Source organism: Stegostoma tigrinum, chromosome 17 (assembly GCF_030684315.1).
Source record: "Stegostoma tigrinum isolate sSteTig4 chromosome 17, sSteTig4.hap1, whole genome shotgun sequence".
Classification (NCBI taxonomy): domain Eukaryota; kingdom Metazoa; phylum Chordata; class Chondrichthyes; order Orectolobiformes; family Stegostomatidae; genus Stegostoma; species Stegostoma tigrinum.
Window position 1 is genome coordinate 28,513,913 of NC_081370.1, and position 21,640 is coordinate 28,535,552.

The 21,640-nt window shown below is 41.1% G+C and overlaps 1 protein-coding gene across 6 annotated transcripts in view; it reads left to right on the forward strand.

Moving 5' to 3' along the window:
• dennd2b (DENN domain containing 2B) overlaps positions 1-21,640 on the forward strand; it is a 403,328-nt gene that overhangs the window by 248,509 nt on the left and 133,179 nt on the right. For all 6 annotated transcript variants that reach the window (XM_048545174.2, XM_048545171.2, XM_048545172.2 and 3 more), the window contains 2 exons: positions 1,840-3,078; positions 19,414-19,568. In XM_048545174.2, coding sequence (XP_048401131.1) covers positions 1,840-3,078; positions 19,414-19,568 — 1,394 coding nt within the window. The remainder of the gene's footprint in view (positions 1-1,839; positions 3,079-19,413; positions 19,569-21,640) is intronic.

The window sequence follows — 21,640 nt, forward strand, 5'->3', positions numbered from 1 at the left end:
ACAGAATATAGAAGATCATAAAATTCCAACAGTGTGGAAACAGGCCCTTCAGCCCAACAAGTTCACACTGACCATTTGACATCCCACCCAGACTCATCCCCCTATAACCCACCTATTGTACACATCCCTGAACACTACGGGCAATTTAGCACCGCCAGTCTACCTAACCTGCGCATTTTTGGACTGTGGGAGGAAACCGGAGCACCCGGAGGAAACCACACAGATACTGGAGAATGTGCAAACTCCACACAGTCACCCAATGGTGGAATCAAATTCAGGTTCCTGGTACTGTGAGGCAGCAGTGCTAAGCACTGAGCCACTGTGCTGATTATGATTTAAACCAATAATTTAATTAAACACAGTATTGCTTTCACAGAACATTATTGCCGCTGCCTGATAGTATTAATGCATTTAGAAAAGTTTTAGTAATAGATTCTAATATTTTTCCAATGACGGAAGTTATGCTAACTGGCCTATCCTTTCCTGTTGTCAACCTCGTTTGACCAGGGGTGTTACTGCTGTGCTTTTCCAATTTGCTGGAACTTCTAGACTCTTGGGAATTTGTACAATTACAGCCAATGCATCCAATATTTCTGCAGCAACTCGATTTAAGACCGAGATGTAGCCTGTAAATTGACGCCCACACTTGTTCAGTCTCATAGTTCATCTTGTTTATTCTCCCAGGTGAGGCTGGTTCTTTTAAGTTCCACACTGTCTCCTGATTTTCTGTAACACTTGGGATATTTTTGGTGTCTTCTTCTACGAAGATAGGTACCAAGTACTTGTTCAAAGTCTGTCATTTCCTTACCTGGCATTAAGAATTCTGCAGTCCCACAATCCTGTCATGCTTTTCAACTTTGATGCCCATCAGTGGCAGCAGCTTCTGGAACCACATGTTAATGTGCCAACACATCAATCAGCATGTGCCAAATCTCTGAGGGGCTGCACAGCCATGTCCAGTCTAGCCTTGCAAATGGCCAATGCTCATTTTAGCTGCTCTTTTCCTTTTTTATACTTGACCTTATTATCTATTTTTATATTTCTTGTTAGTTTTCCGTGAAACATTAAATTGCACATTTTTCTTAGTCACTGTTCACTGTTTTCCTAAACTTTCCTAATCTTTTCTGGCCTTTCATCAATTTTTAAAGCATTGTATGTCTTCTCCTTAAATTTGATAGCACCTTTAACTTCCTTAGTCATATATACAAACATAGTTATATGATTGACCAGGATGCTTGTCTCAGTGGGGATCAGGTGATGGCCATCCGAAAAGCCCCTGTTTCCACCATACTGGCACCAGTGCTCACAACTTGAAGTGTATTGCTGTCATGCCAATCTGAGTCAAGTATTCAACTCTCATGTCTTATTTACTCTATGCCAGTTTGTTCATGGTTCAAATAGTAATCGAGAGATTACTACCTTCATGATTTTGTTTTCACGGCTGCTTCCCTCAACAGAACCTCTTTTGGTTTTATCATTGCCATTGGTGCTCAAGAGGACTGTGGAGCTTGTTGAATTTTGGCTGTATTTGCTAACTCTCTCATTATCTTGTTCTCTCTATAGCTAACTTAGCCAACACTGAAAAATCACCACTATCCCTCCATGGGCCTTTGGTGTCCCAGCCTACCTCCTCTATTATTTCCCATTTAGCTATCATTGCTGCCCAGCAGACTGCTTTATTCTTTCATCATGAGATGATATCCTGTAATTGAGGTGTTATGTCACACCTGTAAGTGTATTAACAGGAGTCTAAAACTAACAAAGCTGATGTACAGTTTGTGTATTCTGTATGATTTTGCTGTCTCTTTCATTGTTTTAATAGAATTTTCTTTTTTACAGGCGTCATTCAGTGTGTCCAACCACACTTTCATTGCCGGTGAGAAGCCCAGCATACCCATTAAGTGACAGTGAAGACTCCTATAGATCGACTCGCTATGCTCATATTTCAACTCCACGACTGAATCTGAGGGATTGTGGTTCAGGAGGAGCAACGCCAAGAAGCAGTTTTCTCCACTCATGTAGTATTGATTCCAAAAGTCCTTTACTGAAAGCTGTGAGTATTGGATGCTTAGATACGCACCTGCCAGGCACCACAGTTGAAGGAATCCGAGACCAGAAACAATCGCAGGAAGAATGTCAAGAGGGGCCAAGTGATGGGATAGGCACCCACCAACTTAACCGGAGCACTCTGTCTTTGGCGTCTGCTTCTACCTTCCGGAACCTATCCTTCAGCAGGGCCACCATTCGCGCTCAGACTGTTGATATTAGGCAGAAGATTTCAGAATGGGAATGCAGAAAGGACATGCCCCCCAGGCGGAATCTGATGCTGGAGAAGAGAAAAGTAGGAGACAGGGCCAGTAGTGAGGGCTGCCCTAGCATGCTGTCCTCACCGTGCAGTGAGAAGACCTTTGATCTGACAGGATTGAAGAGAATGAGTAGGTCATTCTCCGAGTGTTCGTACCCCGAGACTGAAGATGATGCATCTGATAAAGAGTCATTTGCCAGACATGAAAGGTTGTTTGGTAAGAACCAACCTTCCAGTTTCTGTAGCAAAGAACATGCAAAAAAACAGACATCTGCTGTGTTGAGCAGGATTCAGAAAATTGAGCAAGCTCTCAAGGAGAGCCCCAATAAGGACCTTCCTCAGTTGCCCAGCAGTTGCTATGGGAAGGAAAGACTGAGGAAAAAGTCTTTCATGCTAAGTGTGTCAGAGGACATTAAGGATCCTGGGAATACAGCACAGAGAGGGAGTGTTAACTCTGTGTTAACAGAGCCAGAGCCTGATCCTGTGATTGAGAAAACTATGTCAAAGCAGCAGCTTAGTCACAATTCTGAAAGCTCGTACCACAAACCTGACCCACCGGCTGAAAGTATGCCCAGCATTGTGGTGAATCCTGTGCCAAAGCCAAAACGTACCTTTGAGTACGAAGCAGATAAAAACCATAGGAGCTCTCCTAGCAACAGTCTACCTCCATCCTCAACTCCCACTTCTCCTCCACCTCTCCCATCAACCCCTGCTCCACCTGTCACCCGGAGGCAGAAAAAGGATTCAAACCTCCACAGGAAAATCTATAACAGGTAAACTGGCATCTTTACTGTAATATTTACAGTGCAAAAGCATTATAACCTTCTGTCAATAACTTTTATTAAAAATAGAATAGTTTACGATGAGTTATACCAGGACCTAACTCATATAATATAGATATAAAATAATAGTCATGTGGTCATACAGAATGTGAATATTGCTGAAAAAAGACATACTTTGTCAAAACTATTCAGCTTGCACTCAACAGGACAATTTTCAAGAAATACTGAAACTAATGGAAAACAATATTTATACTGTATTACAGGAGAGTGTTGGTTGGCTGGCAAGTGGACTCCTCTCATTGGTTGAGGCACTGTTGTGGCAACAATTTTTTTTAGCAGCAGTAACTCAAATCTTTTGAAATTTAATGCTGTACATTTATCACTGAAGTTAGAACATTGCAGACTTTTGGGATCAGTGTCCCTCAGGTTAGTTGGGCAGCAGACATATGTCACTGAGAATTACCGAATGCCGTCAACATTACTAGTACTGGAATATGATTATGGAATACTCCCCCTTGTTACATATGGATGTTAGTACTGCAGTCTTGCACCATGAGAGATTGTAATTCTCGTTATATAGTAAAACTCATGATGTGCCTATATATTCAACATCTGCTCTGTGCCAATTATAATACAAGTGGTTCTTGATTTAAAATCCATTGAGATCTCTTAAGGTTAGAAAACCATTTCATTTGCACCCTCACAAGCCCTTAAGACTGTACTTGGCTGGTGCCAATTAAGAAAAGTGTTGAGTAATATTTGGTGTATGTTGACCTTCCTTCTTGGTAATGTTAATGATACAGTTCTCAACACCCATTTTGGAAATTGTTAAGCCCAATACAATAAAACTGTTGTTGCAATTATTCCCACAGTCTTCATAGAATGACTCAGGTAGTTTTAAAATAAACTGCTGAGTTATTCAAGAGAATTTGTGTGATGGGTTTGATTCAATTGCATTTGCTGTTAATGCAAATTTGCTATTTGCCTGCTGTGACTTCAAGCAACTCATGTACCTTGTTTTCATTTTAATGGTGTTGTATTGGCTGAACTGAAGGTTAATGCTAAAAATTTTCCTGATTTGCATTTTTTCATTTGATATTAATCTGTAAGAAGTGCAAGTCTTAATTTGTTGTTCGGAATTTTGTTTGAATTTGTATAATGCCTCTTTCCCTGACAAACTGTACTTTGAGCATCTTTTCTATTGTTGTACTTCCAGGAAGCATTTGTGATAGCATTCAGCTTGGATGCACTTGAGGTGCCTTAAAAGGAGTGATAAGTACTTCAAAATTCTTTAGTGCTTTTAAACAAAATGTTCAATTTAATCACTGACTTAATCCTTTGAAGAGAATCTCTGTCATTCCCTGCAAGGCTGCATAAGTGCAGTCATAGAAATTTGCATAATGGTCTCTTGTAGCATGGTTCAGACCAGTTCTTGCATAGGTCATTGTGTGTTATTATTTTGTTGGCCACGTCATCTTTCTAAACACGTATGAGCCCGTTATTCAAGTTTGTATTTCTAGCAGAGAGCTTCACTGAGCAGCAGTATATATCAGGAAATAACAGGCACTTAACCTAGGATTTTTCTATCCATTTGCCTAACATTTACCCCTGACAGATAAAACACTCAGCTGATTACAGAAACTCAAAGTGTGACCTTTGGCTTTTTATCTAACTTAATGGTATTCCTACTCACCCACCTTTCCTCCCTTAAGACCTTCTTTACAAACCACAACTATTACCAAGCCATGAGTGATCAGATATCTGCTTTGATTGACGTCTATTTTTGACTCATCACTATTCCCAGAAGAGCCTGGAGATTTTTTAACATCAGTTACACTATTTAACTGCACGCCTTTATTTCCCAATTTTTGTTTCTCTTCCTCTCCTAAGAGCTTGACAGAATTCTTTTTAAAAGTATGGATCCTGTACACACTGGTAATATTCCTCATCATTCCACTAATTCTGAGACCCTTCTTTAGAATTCTATCGCACCTTCTAATTTTTCAGCCCACTAATTCCTTTTAGAGACAATCTTGTAGGAAGTCAACCTCGTGAGTGCTCCCATGTCTAAAATCAGTGACCACTAAAGTTAGCTGGTCACGATCACGTTAGATATGTTTGTATTACACCCAGCTTCCGCTCCTGGTACTGGTAACTGGAAGACAACCGGTTTTCATGGGGCTATTGCACTCCTGTGTTCTTACAGGGGACGGCACAGTGGCTCAACGGTTAGCGCTGCAGCCTTGCAGCACCAGGGACCCAGATTTCTTACTAGTCCTGGATGACTGTCTGTTTGCAGTTTGCATGTTCTCCCCAGTTCTGCGTGGATTTCTACCAGGTGCTTTGGTTTTCTCTCTCAGCCCAAAATTGTGCAGATTGGGTGGATGGGCCATGTGAAAGAGCCCATAGTGTCCTGGGATGCACAGGCTAGCAGGATTAGCCATGGGAAATGTGGGGTTATAGGGATGTGGGGTGGGAGACAGATAGATAGTTTGTGTGGGATGCTTGTTTGGTGCAGACTTGTTGGGCTGAATGGCCTCCTTTCGAATTATAGGGATTCTGTGACATCCCAGCATTTGTCTGATCAATGGTATATGTTAGAAGCATACTTGCATGATGCTAACAGAAAATATACCATCTGACATCCATCAGAAGCCTTTAGAGACTTTAGGCTCATTCCTCAGTCACGTTCCCCATGAACCTCTGTGTCAGAATATACAACATCTGTCTTGGCTCAGGAAAAAAGAAAGGCGTGTGTTTATATAGTATCAGAGATAATGGGAACTGCAGATGCTGGAGAATTCCAAGATAATAAAATGTGAGGCTGGATGAACACAGCAGGCCAAGCAGCATCTCAGGAGCACAAAAGCTGACGTTTCGGGCCTAGACCCTTCATCTCTCTGATGAAGGGTCTCGGCCCGAAACGTCAGCTTATCTTGGCGTGTGTTTATATATTGCTTTTCACAACTACTGGATGCCTCAAAGTGCTTTACAGCCAATGAAGTACTTCTGAAGTATGCTGTTGCAATGTAGGAAATATGGCAGCCAATATGCACACAGCAAATTTCCACAGACAGCAATTTGGAAATTATTAGATAGTCTGTCTATTTTTCCAATGTTGATTAAGGCATAAATATTGGCCTGGGCACCAGGGATAATTCCCCTGGTTTTTTTCAGTGTTGTACGAAGCATCTTTTCAACCCATCCATGAAGACTGATGTGGCCTCAGTTAGCTTCTCATCCAAAAGATGTGACCTCCAACAAAGCAGCACTCCATCTGTACTGCACAGGAGTTGGGGGGCCTTTGACCAGGAAACCCCATTGAATTCTCTCTTTTGGCCTCTTGTGAGAGTTAATTCAGAATGTATGTTTGATAAGATACATTGATTTTCTTATCTTTGAGTGCACCTTAGTGTGGCCCATTGAGTTCTTCTGAAGGTTGCAATTTCTCAAAGCATACACAGCTCCATTTCTGCTCCTTTTTGAGAAGTTAGGGAACAACAATTTTTGAGAGTAGGATACCCTTCTTGTTAGCCCCAACTGTTTGGTAAAGGTGGCTATTGATGCTCAGATTTGGAGGTGTGGCAAGAACATAGAGAAACCTCTCAAGGAAATTGAGGATGAACCTAATTTACCTTTCAACACAATGACAAAAGTGCTTTCACTAAATTTATTATTTCTTTTAACAGATTCTTGGCTCCTGTCAAAAACATTGGAGGAAATTATTTCTGCTGTTGGTAATACATAAGTGAATTCTAAACATGTATCTCAAAACTTTGAAATAGTTGCCCTTGGCTCCATACCAGAATTTACCAATCTTTCCACAGGATATAATCCTAACAGAACTGATATGCACCACATTTCTCAGCACCCCCATAAGCTGTCATACCAGAGCTATGTCGGGGACCAGAGGTTGTTTTCAGACTCTGACTGACTAATAGAAAGGCAGGTAGTGGGATATCGATATGTAAATTTCTTCTGTATTAATCTGTTTTGTTTCAGATGGCATTTAAAATAGCACTTAGCTTTGTTATTGGCTTCAGATACGCACAGCTAATATTCTGACAGGGAAATTTTGAACATGCACACAAAGACCCTTCATCCTTGCAGCCATCGAAACAACTGTTACCTCAAAAAGGAAGAATTTGGTTCAAAGGAGGCAATTTTAACTTGTTGGTCAGATGTACTGCTTAATCTCTTCCAAACGGTCCTAAAAATATGAGCCAGAAGTTTGGAATAAGAAAGAACAGTCAGTCCATTTAACTGGCTCCATAATAGACTACATGTTCAAAATGTATACCACAGACACTTTTTTGCTTCTGCCCAGTTCCTTTTATGGTTGTACCGCAGAGGAGGTCATTTGACCCATTCTGTGTGTGCTTGTTCTCTAGAAGAGCAGCCCAGCTAGACTTCCCTGCCTTCTCCCTGTAGCCTTGGAAAGTTTTTCGCTTCAGATAATTTTCTAATACCCTGTTGAAAGCTACATCTGAATCTGCCTTCACTGCACTTGCATGCCGTGCATTAAAGATGCTAACCACTCAGTACATATGAAAACGTTCCCTCATGTTCATTTAATGCCGAACTAATCTAGTATTCCCTGTGATAGTTAAAATGTGTAACAATAAGATCCACACAGAATTTTATTTTCTTGTGAAGTCATATTCAACTTGAAATGTTCACTTGGTTTCTTTCTCCATAGATGTTTCCAGACCTGCTGATTATCTCCAGAAATTTCTGCTTTTGTTTTACTTTCTTTGTTGAATTCTTAATAATCTTTGACGATCCTCAAACATCTGGGGCGTTGTTGATCTCAGCCAATGATCTTTACTATTGCCACTTTATGAAAAAGACATTATCTCACAATGACCGGCGTTTTTTTTAAAGAAAAAGATAAAGTTTGCCAAATGTATATTTGGGAATCGAAGGGAAAGTTCTGCTGTCTGTTCTACAGAAATCTTGCATAGGATTCCTGAATTGTTCCACTCAACTCAAACCTTTGATTTAAATGCTTTTTTTAATGCAATTATTTGTTCATATATTTTATATATGTGTGTATATATATATATGTGTATCAATGGTGCTAGGACCATAGTGTTGAACCTCTAAAAGATAAGATTATACATAGATCATTTAAGGAGCAACTTTTCACCTTACAAAAAAATTGCACCACAGTTTGACTTGATATAATTGTTACTGAATTATTTTGTTTAAGAATCGTGTCCAAGGAACGGAATAAACAATCCAATTCAGATATTAACATTGCTTGGAAATTGTAACGGTTAGAATGCTGCAAACATTAGTGGACGGTCAGAAGATAGAAAACAAAATTAGAAACGAACAAAATATAACTGAGAAAAAATAGAGAAAAGATGGATTGTAAGAGAAAACTAGCGAGAAATGAGGCAATAAAAAAACACTCCCTCTCTCTGCTTGTAGCCACTCTGACCAGGAGTTCAGTTGTTGTGCATGTCATGTTATCTATCTTGTGCCATCTTCAGCAGCTTATCTTCAATTTCTTTTTAATGTCATCTCACTATATCTAGATCAACCCCTGCTTCTGCACTCCACTTTGCCTCCTAGCAGTCCACTGTGAAGCAACTTAGCATTCATCAAATGGTCAAAACACTGCCATTTTATTTGTTGGATGTCAGTTTTTAATGAGTTCTTCTTGCTTTTGCAATTTCATGCATTGTGGACAAGACCACAACCCCTCAGAATATGTCAAGGAGATAACCTGGACCCTAACTTTTTCTTTTTTTAAAGGCAAGTGCCGAGTATTGTGTCATGGATGCAGTCTTATTGGTCAAATTACCAGGCTTGAAGTAACATATACTTTGTTCATACACTGTAGTTAAAATACAAACAAAATATAAATAAAAGAATTGGCTTGACTGAAACTCTACTTAAATACTTAACAAAATAATAAACCACTCATTAACTGTCCCAACATAGTAACATCCCATGAGCACACCCTTGGCAAAGGCAAAGTCAGTACAATAATCTGCCTCATATGCAATTCTGGCAGCGGGGAGATAACCCCAGCTTTTAGCTACAACAGGCAGAGGAAAAAGTGCTTCCAAATCCAGCTTCAAGACCCCAGCAACTGCTGAAAGCCAAACTAAGAATCCTGGTTCTGTGAGAGCTTGACCACACCCATTCATGCTGCTTCCATTGGTCCAACTTTAAAAAAGAACCAATGCCTCACAAGCGGTTTACTTTATTGGCTTGAAGCAGCCTGTTAGACTCTTCTGACTCAATCTCGCTTCATATTGAAAAAAATCCCAGGACAAAATATACCTCTTAGAGCCATAGTATTGTCACACCTACACTTTTCTTTCATTTTCCTTTGATTTATGTTTGGAATTTTGCACCATATTTTAGCATACGGATTTCAAAGACCCTGTTTTCTTCCAAAGATCTTGAAATTTTTTCTCTAGAGTTCTGAGGCAAACAGGAAAATATGTAGAACATAGCATTCCTTGTTAATCTTCATGCTGTCTGCCATCTCTAACCTTCTTTTGGCTTCAGCATCACATGTATCATGTGAAGTGTAGAAAATAGGAGCAACAACAGGCCATTCAGCCCACTTCATGATACGATATGTTCATGGCTGATCCACCATCTCAATGTCATGCTTCCCTCCAATCCTGTTCTCCTTGACAGCCTTGGTGTCTAGAAACCTGTTTATTTCTATCTTAATGATATTAAGTGTCTTCCCTCCATGTCTTTCCATGATTTGGAAATTGAATGATTTGAATACCACAGGTTCAACACCTCCAGCATGAAGAAATTTTTCCTTATCTCAGTCCGAGTGGCTGATCTTGAGACTGAGTTGTGTAAAGGGTACCAAGTGTCTGCAACTGAATACATGTATAATTTAGTATAATTTAGTGAGTGGGCAAAAACACTCAGTGTTTGATTGAGGGACCTTGAATTGTGAAGGGGAAGCCTGGTATGAGCTAATTCCTTGAGCAGGTGCTTAACCCGTCAGGACAAAATCTGAAGAAGGGTCTAGGGCCGAAATGTTAGCCTTCCTGCTCCTCTGATGCTGTGTTCATCCAGCTCTACACCTTGTTAGCACAAATACCCTGCACCCCCCCCCCCCCCCCCCCCACTCCCATCCTCACTTAACTCTGGCCTATGTGGCTGTACAATCTGAGCCCTCCAGCTGGTGCACTTCTCTCAGCAGCCACCATCTCCCTGGTAACGCTGCCAGCCTATTATGGTTTGCCAGCTCCCGGTGGATTGGACTTCTTGCATCTAGGTTGATCCTGTGGAAGATCAGCTGAAGATCTATCAATTGCCTGATTGATTTGTGACTTGTAATTCGGCAAAGCTTACCTGAAGAAGTCAGTGTGGCTGCCTTGCAATCTCTTCAGCCAGTGGGCAAAACACATGTTATCTCCATAAAGTTTCTCCCAAGGGGCTTTAAATTTGAGATGGAGATGAGAATTGTTTGCTCTCGCAGAGGGTTGCTAGCCTTTGGAATTCTCTTCCACTGAATGTATTCAAGATTTTTGATTGACCTGAATTGAGAATTAGGGAGGATGGGCAGGAAAGTGCAGTCCAGACCACAGTCTTGTCAGCTATGATTTTTCTGGAATGGCAAAACAGGCTTGTCTTTTCTCAGTGTGCTCCTATTTCTCATGATTTTATAATCATCGGAACAGGACAAATGGTTTCACCCTAATTTCAAAATAAGTGAATGTTTTTAAAAATTTGCTTTGAAACAGTTGTTTTTGAAACGATATATCAATCTGTCTAATTCAAGTCAGAGACATTCTGTCTCAAATCTATAAAGAAAATAATCAGGACAAAAACATGGCAGGAAAGAGAATGAAACTACTGCATTAACACTATTGAACAAATCCTAGAACTGTATAATAGTCAGAAATTGCCATTTTCTGCTGCTGTGAGCAGTGATGAGAAAGTTGAGAAAGTTCAGACAATGAAAAAATTAGAACTTCGACATTGCGAAACATATTTATGATTTTTTTTCCCCTTGTGCATTAAATAGTGACTTCAGAGCCTAATTATTGAGTGACAGCTACCTTATTTCCATATTATTAATGCTCCAACCCATCTTATATATTTGCCACTTCCGATTCTGCTTTCCTTCCCCTAGGAGCTAGACAAAATTCCCAACAAGTTTACCAACTGTCCTAGCCATTGTCTAACTGTCTTTAACACCACGCATCTGTGCGCTCCGAAAACACTATCCTCCTCAATTCTTCATTCCATGCAAGTCAGCATCAGCAAACCTTCTGCCTCAGCACCACATCACGCTTGTTCTTGGGCCAACTCTCAAATTTCAGGCACGTGCTTCAGGCTTGAACACTCTACTTTGGAGGCCACGAACACCGATGACTTGCCATTTGGGTTGTTTTGTATGCAGTGACATGTGAATCTGCACAGATTCATCATGTGGCTGTCAGTTTGTTTTCTTAACACTCACTCACTTGGTGCTTACCTGGAGGCTGCCGGTCTTTCCTCACATTCCGTTCTTAGTGATCGCTTGCTGACATCAACATTGACTAACAGGCTGCCAGCCTTTGTAACTTGCATTACATTTAAGTGCAGAGAGAAGGGAGGCACCTTGTCTGGGTGGGAAGAATTGAAAAGTCAAGGGAATGGGCATGTCACTGTGCATGCTACAACGGTCATTCCTGCTTGTGCCAGTGGCTTAAGCAGCAAATACATTTAATGGATTTCAAACAAATGTGAAAGAGAAAGGGGAGTAGCTGTTAGTTGGGGAAAGGAGGACAGTGGTTAGTTAGGGTAGTTCCGTAGTCAGTCAAGGAGCTCAGCAGATTCCACTCCATTGTGGGCCATTGTGCAAGTGAAACCCAACCAGTCTGGTAATTTTCATGTAGACCTATTGGTTACTATGTTGGGAATTTTGTCTAGTTCCTTGGGGAAGGAAAGCAGAATTGGAAATGGCAAATATATAAGGCGGGTTGGAGCATTAATAACATGGAAATAAGGTAGCTGCCACTCAATAATTAGATTCTGAAGTGACTATTTATTGCACGAGGGGAAAAAAATCTTCATCAAAGCCAGGGATAATGGGAACTGCGGATGCTGGAGAATCCAAGACAACAAAGTGTGAAGCTGGATGAACACAGCAGGCTAAGCAGCATCTCAGGAGCACACGAGCTGACGTTTCGGGCCTAGACCCTTCGTCAGAGAGCTTTTTTACTAGGATGTTGCCTGGTATGGAGGGAAGGTCTTACGAGGAAAGGCTGAGGGACTTGGGGCTGTTTTCATTAGAGAGAAGAAGGTTGAGAGGTGACTTAATTGAGACATATAAAATAATCAGAGGTTTAGAGAGGGTGGATAGGGAGAGCCTTTTTCCTAGGATGGTGATGGCGAGCACGGGGGGGCATAGCCTTAAATTGAAGGGTGAAAGATATAGGACAGATGTCAGAGGTAGTTTCTTTGCTCAGAGAGTAGTAAGGGAATGGAACGCTTTGCCTGCAACGGTAGTAGATTCGCCAACTTTAGGTACATTTAAATCGTCATTGGATAAGCATATGGACGTACATGGAATAGTGTAGATTAGATGAGCTTGAGATCGGTATGACAGGTCGGCACAACATCGAGGGCCGAAGGGCCTGTACTGTCCTGTAATGTTGTATGTTCTATGTTTTGTACTCCTGAGATGCTGCTTGGCCTACTGTGTTCACCCAGCTTCACACTTTGTTGTCTTCATCAAAGCCAGGCTTTGCTGAGATGGGGCTATCCTGTGTCATGACTTTGGATCAGTCATGGACACAGTGAACGAATAATTCCTACATGACTTTTTTTTCTTAAAAGAATGAAGTACAGTCAGAAGATGACTGCAGATTACATTCAGTGGTTGTCTGGAGAGGAGCCCTGAAATGTCACATCTAAAAGTGTTAAGTGTGCTTCAAAGAGGAAAATGCATTACAACCTGAACAGTAACGACCTGTGAGTGTCTCGGACTGTGAACAGGTGGCAGAAAAGATAGCAGTCTGGCTGAGAGACATGTTTATATATTCCCCTTGCAAGAGACAAGTGTTTAAAACAAGTTCAGCCATGCTTTGTGTGTGCAAGTGAGCTGAGTTGCTGATGTGAGCCCATGGCCTGAAATATGCATGTACCAGCTTTGGTTCAAGCACTAGTGTGCTGCAAGTGTCACAGTTGAGAACTACCAATTAGTCAATCCTTGATTGCAGGTAAAGGATTTATTGCTCTGTGTGCTGGAAACCAATGAACCAACCAGTCAGAATGAACCAGGATAAAACTATTTAACTGATATGCAAAGCCAAGAATGTCAAAGTTAACTGCTCAACAAATTAATACTCTCTATTCTTATTGAGTGATCCGGAGATGGATTTGTGTAACTTTTAACTGTTATCTCTTCTTGGACTCCCTTTTCATTTCCAACTGGTGTTTGTGTGGGTTGTATTATTATTTCTTTTCATGTGGTGTAACTTGCAACTTTTGTACATTCAAGAAATCCTGATTAAATTGGCAGATTTTAAAACATAGATCCATTTGAACTAGGAAAGAAGATATCTACAAGGGATAGGATTATTCTTTTCATTCAAGGGTGTGGGTATTGCTGGCTAGCTTGTATTTAGTGCCCATCCCAAATCGTCCTTTAGAAGGTGGCAGTGTGCTGCCTACCTGAACTGCTCCTATCTGTATGGTGTAAGTAGACCCACAGTGCTGTTCAGGATGGAGTTCCAGGACTTCGACCTGGTGACACAGAAGGAACAGCAACATGTTTCTAAATCAGGATGGTGTGAGTAGTTTGGAGGGGAATGGTAGGTGGTGATGTTCCCATGATTTGCTGCTCTTGACCTTCGAGAAGGTAGTGACCATGGGTTTCGTAGGCTAGGGAGCCTTGGTGAATTTTACAGTACATCTCTGTAAATGTTACACACTGCTGTACTGAACATTGGTAATGGAGACACATTTTGATACCCCAATCACGAACAATCAACTGAGCTGCTTTGTCCTGAAAGGTGTTATTGTGTTTATTGGAGGTGCATTCATTCAGGTAAGTGGGGAGTATTCCAGCAACCACAATCATCTTTCTTTAATCCAGGTATGATTCCATCTAGCAGAAATATCTTTCCCAATTTCTGTTCGCTTGAGATTTGCTAGGGTTGCATGTTGCCACACATGGTCAAATGTGGACTTGATTCACTTGTCACCTCAGAACAAGAATTAAGCTCTTTTGTCCGTGCTTGGACCAAGGCTGTAATAAAACTAGGGCAGAGTGGCAGAGAACCCAACTGAGCCTTGGTGAACAGGTCCTTCTGGTTTTATTCCTTTAAGACATCTTAGTGTCATGATATATGATGATTTCAGAGGACAGTTGCTGTTTATCTGTAATCCTGTTATGTCAAGTAAGGACATAAGAAGATATGAAATAGGAGCAGGACTAGGCCATTCAGCCCCTCAAGGCTGCCTCACCATTCCACAAAATCATGGCTGATCCCCCGTAGCCTCAACTCCTTTATTGTTCTAGCTCTTCACAGCCATTCGACTCCTCAGTATTTCAAAAAGCTAACAAATTCCTTTTTGAATATTTTTATTACCCTCTGGGAGAAGAAATTCCTTTGCATCTCACTTTTAAATGAGTATCTCCTTATTCTGTAAGCATGTCTCGTAGTTTGAGATTCCTCTCTCATGGAAAAATATTGCCAGTGTCTACTCTGTCAAGCTCCCTCAGAATCTTGAATGTTTCACCAAGATCACCCCTTAATCTTCCAAACTCTAATGAATACAGACTGACTCTTTTTATCCTTTCTGGAAAATTCAGCCCCTTCATTTCAGGAATCTGCTGAGTGAACATCTCTTGAACTGCCTCCAGTGCCCGTGCATCCTTTCTTGAATATGACGAAGGCTGTACACCGCTCACCAGCACTGGCTGCAGTTGTGATAAAACTTCCCCATTATTGAACTCCAAAGCCCTAGCAATAAAGTTCAGAATTCCATTTGCCTTCTGAATTATTTACTGCACCTCTGTGCTGACAGGACAGCAGATTGCCTTCCCGAAAGGAAAGGTCTGTCAATGTATCCACCAATTGCTGCTGGACCTCGATCTCTATGGTTGCTACCGACTGTCTATGGGGACAGATAGATGCAAGAATGCCAGAGCCAGTACTCCTGGACATCTCTATCCTTCGATCTGGTTTATCAACTGCCTCTGACAAACCAGCCTGCAGTTGCTGAATGCCTCTGCTTTGCATTTTGACAAAGTTGTTATCATGGAATTATCTTCTACCAAGTAAATTGTGAAGAGAGCATAAAGAGGCTACAAAAATATAGAGACATTGAATGAGTGGACAAAAAATGTGGCAGATGTGTATAATGTATGAAATATGAATTATCTATTTTGGCAGGAAGAATAAAAAGAATTATATAATTGGTGAGAGATCATTGTGTTCTTGTATATGAATTGCATGAGGTTGATATGCAAGTATGGCAAATTATCACAAAAGGTAATAGAAAGTTATCATTTCTTGGAAGGGGAATTGAATACAAAAATGTGAAGATTATGCTTCACTTATACAGCATACTGGTGAGATCGTATCTGGAGAGATGTGTACAGTATTGACCACCTTTACTTAACGAACGATATAAATGGAGACAGTTTAGAGATGATTCCCTTGGGTATTACCTGGAATGAGTGTGTTGTCTTATGAGGAGAGATTAGACAAGCTAGGCTTGTATCTGTTGGAGTTTAGAAGCATAACAGGCAAATTGATTGAAACATATAAGATCCCAAGGAGGTCTTGATAGCGTAGAAGTGGAGAGGATGCTTCCCATTATGGGTGAAGAGAACGACCGGTTGCACTCCTGGAATCAGAGTCATCCGAGTAAAACCAGGATAAAATGATATTTTTTCCTCTGAGGATCATGAGCCTTTTGGAACTCTCCCTGAAAAGGTAATGGAAGCAGTATCCGAACATTAAGGCAGAGATAGGTAGATTCTTGTTAAGTAAGGGGTGAAAGGTCATCAAGGATAGGCAACAAAATTGAGATTGCAATCAGTTCAGCCTCACTGTATTGAATTGGCAGAGCAGTATTCAAGGGTTGAATGGCTGCGTCCTGCTCCTAAATCACATGTTTATATGAAGTAGCGGCCTTGAATCTTATTGTTTATTAATCATAGCTAATATTTTATAACATGTTTCTTTACTGAGGTATTACATTTTAATCCGTTTGTTTTCTAAAGCTGAAGATGTACAGCAAGTTGGCTTGAAAAAAGCTGTTTGTTAAACAAAGGTATTGGAGAAGCTGAATATGGATAGCCTCAAAAATGGCTGTCGGGTTTATGTGTGATTACCCCACACTCATTCAATGCAATACAGACAACTTGTCATCCTTTGCTGTGTGTAGTTTATGGGATATTCCTATCATAGAGGGCCTAATATTTTACTTAATAGTACCACTTAGAGTTACCTGTATCTCTGCATTGTGTATTGAAAGGTGTGTTGTGGCTGCTGGAATTGTTGATGTCATTTTGATTAGTCATGTATAATAAAGAACAGTGGCCGACCATAGGAGAGTGCATGCACCAAGCTTTTCCAGTGCTGCATTGCTGGGAGAGATGTCTTCCTGCGGTGGGACAGAAGGTCTTTCAGGCACATGATGAGAAAGCAATGGATGCATGGGGGTTATGCCAGGAATGCTGTCCTAGGGACCTGGATACATTATGGCAAAAATTTTAAAGACCTGACAAGTGTTCTCAAGGTCAATAAATGCCATATCTTACCACGTACAAGCTTCAGCCATTAATTTATTCACCACTTCCAACTCTCACTAGCAACCTCTATCAATCGCATGTCACATTTAACATTATATGCTGCACCTTAATCTCATCTACTTTGTGCAGTTGCAAGAACAATTCACTGCAATAATTCACATCTGTGTCTCACATGTTGCACATAATGCCAGCCTTATGACGCCCTCTGACACACTTCCCTCTTCATTGTGGGAGGAGGTGCACTATCAGGAGATAGCATGAAATAACTGGAGGGCAACTATATTCTTTTCTACATGGAGGAACTAGCTTTGGCCTTTATTATAAGGGCATTGCTGAGACAGTGGTCACCAATGTGCCCATTGAAGATGGCAGTCCTCATACCTAAACCTCTCACTTCCTCTTAGTCCACAATCTTGACTGATTTACAAGCTGCTTCTTAGTTTTCCACCCCTCCTCACCACTGCCTTACTCTTGTTCTGTTTTTCCCTTTCTGGTACCCAAGGACTAGAGCCAGAACAGGCCAGGAGGAAGACCAAGAAGCTGATGATGATGAATGCACACTGTCACTTGATTTCATGCCCATAACTAGCAGCCGAAATACTGACACATCTTGGATGATAAGGATGGAGCTGGGATCTACATGTCATGAAACACAAGATTAGGATATGCAGCAGCCAGAGAAAAGGGTAGGGACAACGCAGATGCCAGTTCCTGGAGAGTTGGCTCCTGAGATCTGCTTCAGATGAACATTTCTATAGGTTTGGCAAACTGTTTGCTATATTGTGAAGCATGTCAAAAAACCTGTATTTATAATCAAGGACATGGAGGATTCCAGCACCAACTTGGCACCAAGTTTTGTCTAGAGCTTTGAGTCCATTCTTTCCAAGAATGGAAATGATAACCATTTCCATCAGCATACATGTGGACCTAACCATGATGCAGACTCCATCTGTCTCAGAGACGGCTACGGTATAATCAGATTCTGCCCAATGTATGAGTGCTGCCATAGAACTGGCCCTCTAAGTCGTTGTCAGATTTCTTTAACCATGTGCAGACATTTCAAATCTTTCTTGCTGGCACCTTTTTTTTCCCCTCCTCTCTCCATTCTCCTAGCAGCTTGCCCTGCTCTGTGACCTTTGGTTATTCTTCCAGTCATGGTCATTCCAAAACTGCAACCATTACAGGGAGCAACTGGCTTGTGTAGATGCCTTGCAGTCAGTAAGAAGTACTTCAGTACCTTTCACAGCAACTTCAGGCTTTTACAACCTGAAATGTTAATGGAAAACACGAAAAATGCATGGAAATGTAGCAATTACCTTTAAATAGTTGATTACCTCTTTAAGACTATAAGATATAGGAGCAGAATCAGGCCATTGGGTCCATCACGTCTGCCATTCGACCATGGCTGATATTTTTCTCAGTCCCTATTCTCCTGCTTTCTCCTTGTAACTCCTGAGCATCATGATCACTTACGTAGTGCTGGACGTGGGTCCATCAAACTGTTTGACAGGAGTTTAGCTTTGTAAGGTTAAGAGAACATTGGCTGCAGTTAGGAACTTCAAAATGGCTACACTATTATATTGCCAATGAACACTAATGCATGTCTGTAGTGTTTTACAAAGATGATATCATGCACACTATATGCACTTTCTTTGTTAGGAATGTGCATGAAAGGTGGATGCAATTTTGGATTCCCAGGGAAACTGAAAATATCCAGAAAGCTGGCACTTCGGAGCTTAATTCCTCTCCCTTGCTATTTACCAGTACTGCAGAAAATGCTTGACGTTATCATTGTTGGATGAGGTCTGTGACCTCTCTCGTTGTTGCGCACTCTCTCTCTCGTTCTCTCTCTCTCTCTTTCTCTCTCGTGCTCTCTCTCTCTCGTGCTTTCTGTCTCTCTCGCATGCCCTATCTCTCTCTGTCATTCTCGCTGTCTCAATCTTGATTCCTGTCTCTCCCTCGATCTCTCTCTCTCTCTCTCTCTCTCTCTCTCTCTCTCTCTCTCTCTCTCTCTCTCTCTCTCTCTCATACACACAGAAATACACTCGCTTTTGCATTGCAAGTAATGGAATGTTGGGCACAACTGTAATATAAATGATGAGAAACCCTGTTCCATTGATGATTCACTGTAATTACACAATTGATACTGTGATCTCATGCTCTCAGTAGGGAATGAGCCACATTCACAATGGAAATTAGTCTTGATTTTCGAACCTATATTTCTCATGAATGTGTATCTCACTGTGGTTATATTATTGTAGAACCATCCTTTCATATCCTAAATCTTTCTCTTTGAGACTACTTCTAAGTTTTCTATTTTTTTTCAAGAACAGTCATTCAACTTTTGGCTATCTTTTGTATTGATATTTGCAGAATGAATGTAATGATATCTCTCCAGCAATCATTGTTATAACTTGACAGGTATTTCATGAGAAAGCAAGTGATGAAAGAAATGCAATCTTTTTACATGAAGATTCACGTTTTAGTTTGAATAAATCAATCTATTAAGAGCTGCACATTTCAAAGGGTATCCAATTGCGAATCTATTAGCTGATGACTTTTCTGTGTCTTTTTTTCAGGAAATCCTTTGAATTTGAAGATGCTGTAAGTCTTCAGTCATCCCACTCTCCGTCTCCTACTGAAAATGGTACATCCACCTCTCCTCTGGAGGTACACAGCAGATTCAGTTCAAAAAGCACTTTAGCAGAAGAGAATGCCTATGAAGACATCATAGGTAAGAATTAGAAAAAAATGTATAGTGAGGCACGCTCATATTTATACCTGAAGTATCATGTTTGTCATTCACAAAAATTAAAAGAAAAAATGAGCTACAGTTCATTGTGCGTTATCTTTGACCCTTTGTTTAGTGACAGAAGCCTGGAATTTTCAATAAGCTGCAAACTTAACTGTCCCTGTTGTGTAGACCATAAGATGCAGGAGCAGGATTAGGCCATTTGGTTTATCAAGTCTGTTCCTTCATGTAATCATGGCTGATATGTTTCTCAATCCCAATCTCCTGCTTTTACCCTGTAATTCTTGATCCCCTTTTTAATCAAGAACCTACCTATCTGTCTTAAACAGACTCAATTAACAAGCCTCTACAGCCTTCTGAGGGCATGAGATTGACAGATTCACCACTCTCTGGATGAAGAAATTCTCCTTTACCTCAGTTCTAAAGGGTTGTCCCTTCACTCTGAGGCTGTTCCCTCGGCTCCCAGTCTGTCCTACAAGTAGAAGCATCATCTCCGTTCAGACCTGTCAGCATTCTGTAAGTTTTAAACTCCATTGAGTATAGAACCAGAGTCCTTAAATCGCTGTTCATGTGACAGGCCCTTCACCTCTGTGGTCATTCTTGTAAAGCTCATCTGGACTCCTTCCAACACTAGCACATCCTTTCTCAGAAATGGAGCCAAGAAGACTCAAAGCAAGAAGTGCATCTTGACATGCACAATTAACCTGGAAGTTCTGAAGTTGGTGTCAGTTATAATGTGTTTCTCTGTAGGTTGCTCTATTGCAATCTACTCAAATGCAAACAACACAATGGATGAACCAATGAAAAAGTAAAGGTTTGTTTATTTAGGAAAAATCAAGATTTTATTGTGGTCCTAAGTCATAGTTACCGCTGACCAACTATTCTGGCTCTGGAAGCCTAATCTTTCAATCATGGAGTCATGTTATCTTGGCTCTCTGTGTGTGTGTGTGTGTGTGTGTGTGTGTGTGTGTGTGTGTGTGTGTGTGTGTGTGTGCTCCTAATCCCATGCGTATGTCCCAATATCTATTTTGTTTTCTGTACGATGATCTATATGAGATTTATATTCTCTCCGTTTTGAAGCCAGCTTTGCTTTTGAGAATTCTTTAACTTGATTTGCTGATCAGTCAGCCAGCAACTTCCCCTGTTCCTAGATGTCTCAAATCTATTGAGGGAAGCACCAAATTCAAAGTATTGTTGGGTGTATGAAGCCTGTACTCTTGAACCTACTTTAACTCAGTCTTACGTGGAATCAGTGACAAGGCACTGTTTTGTGACAAGAATTGCAGTTGTGACATGAGAGTCAGTATTAAATTAGGCTGACTCTAACTGTGTAAATGCTTTGGAGGGTAACCTGGCAATAGAGAGGGGGAGGTTGACAGCTAGTAAAATGATGGAGCTCTGTCTGTTCATGTCCCTGGTGCCCACTGTCAGAGGCCTTTTGCCGACAATACAATCTGAAGCGGATAAGTTGTCTGCCCTAAAGTGATGTGCAAGCAGTTTAATTAATTAAAGGACCATTTAACAATGTCAACAGCATATTCCTTACAGTGAATCCTCCCACAACCTCTCCCACTAGCCATGAGAGGAGGCTGCCACCTAAATGGAGGGAACAGCCCAGGAAAGAAAGTTTCATGAAAATGGGGGGCGCCCAGGGAAGGCAATCTCTGTGGACTCAACAATTTCCAGTGAAGGGCTTTCCTGCCAGCACCCAGGTCCTGTACTTTTGGGAGTTTTATTTTCTTTTACCTGCAGTATGCCCCTGTTTTCCTGCTGGCACAACAGTAGTCACTGTTCCATGTGGCATTGATGATCTGCCAGCCATCTGATTGGGCCGACAGCTCTTGGGACCTTCCATTATTTTTATTAGGATGGCATGCCTGGTCACACCCACTTAACTGGCATCATCCCCCCCCAATTAACTGTGAACATGGGTATGCTGCTGTCTGTAACACTCACTTCTGAACCTCTCTGTCCTGCAGAAAATCCTGCATGCTATAGGAGGGCCAGTTTCTAGCAGTGCAGTATATATAAAAAAAATCATATCTACTATGATG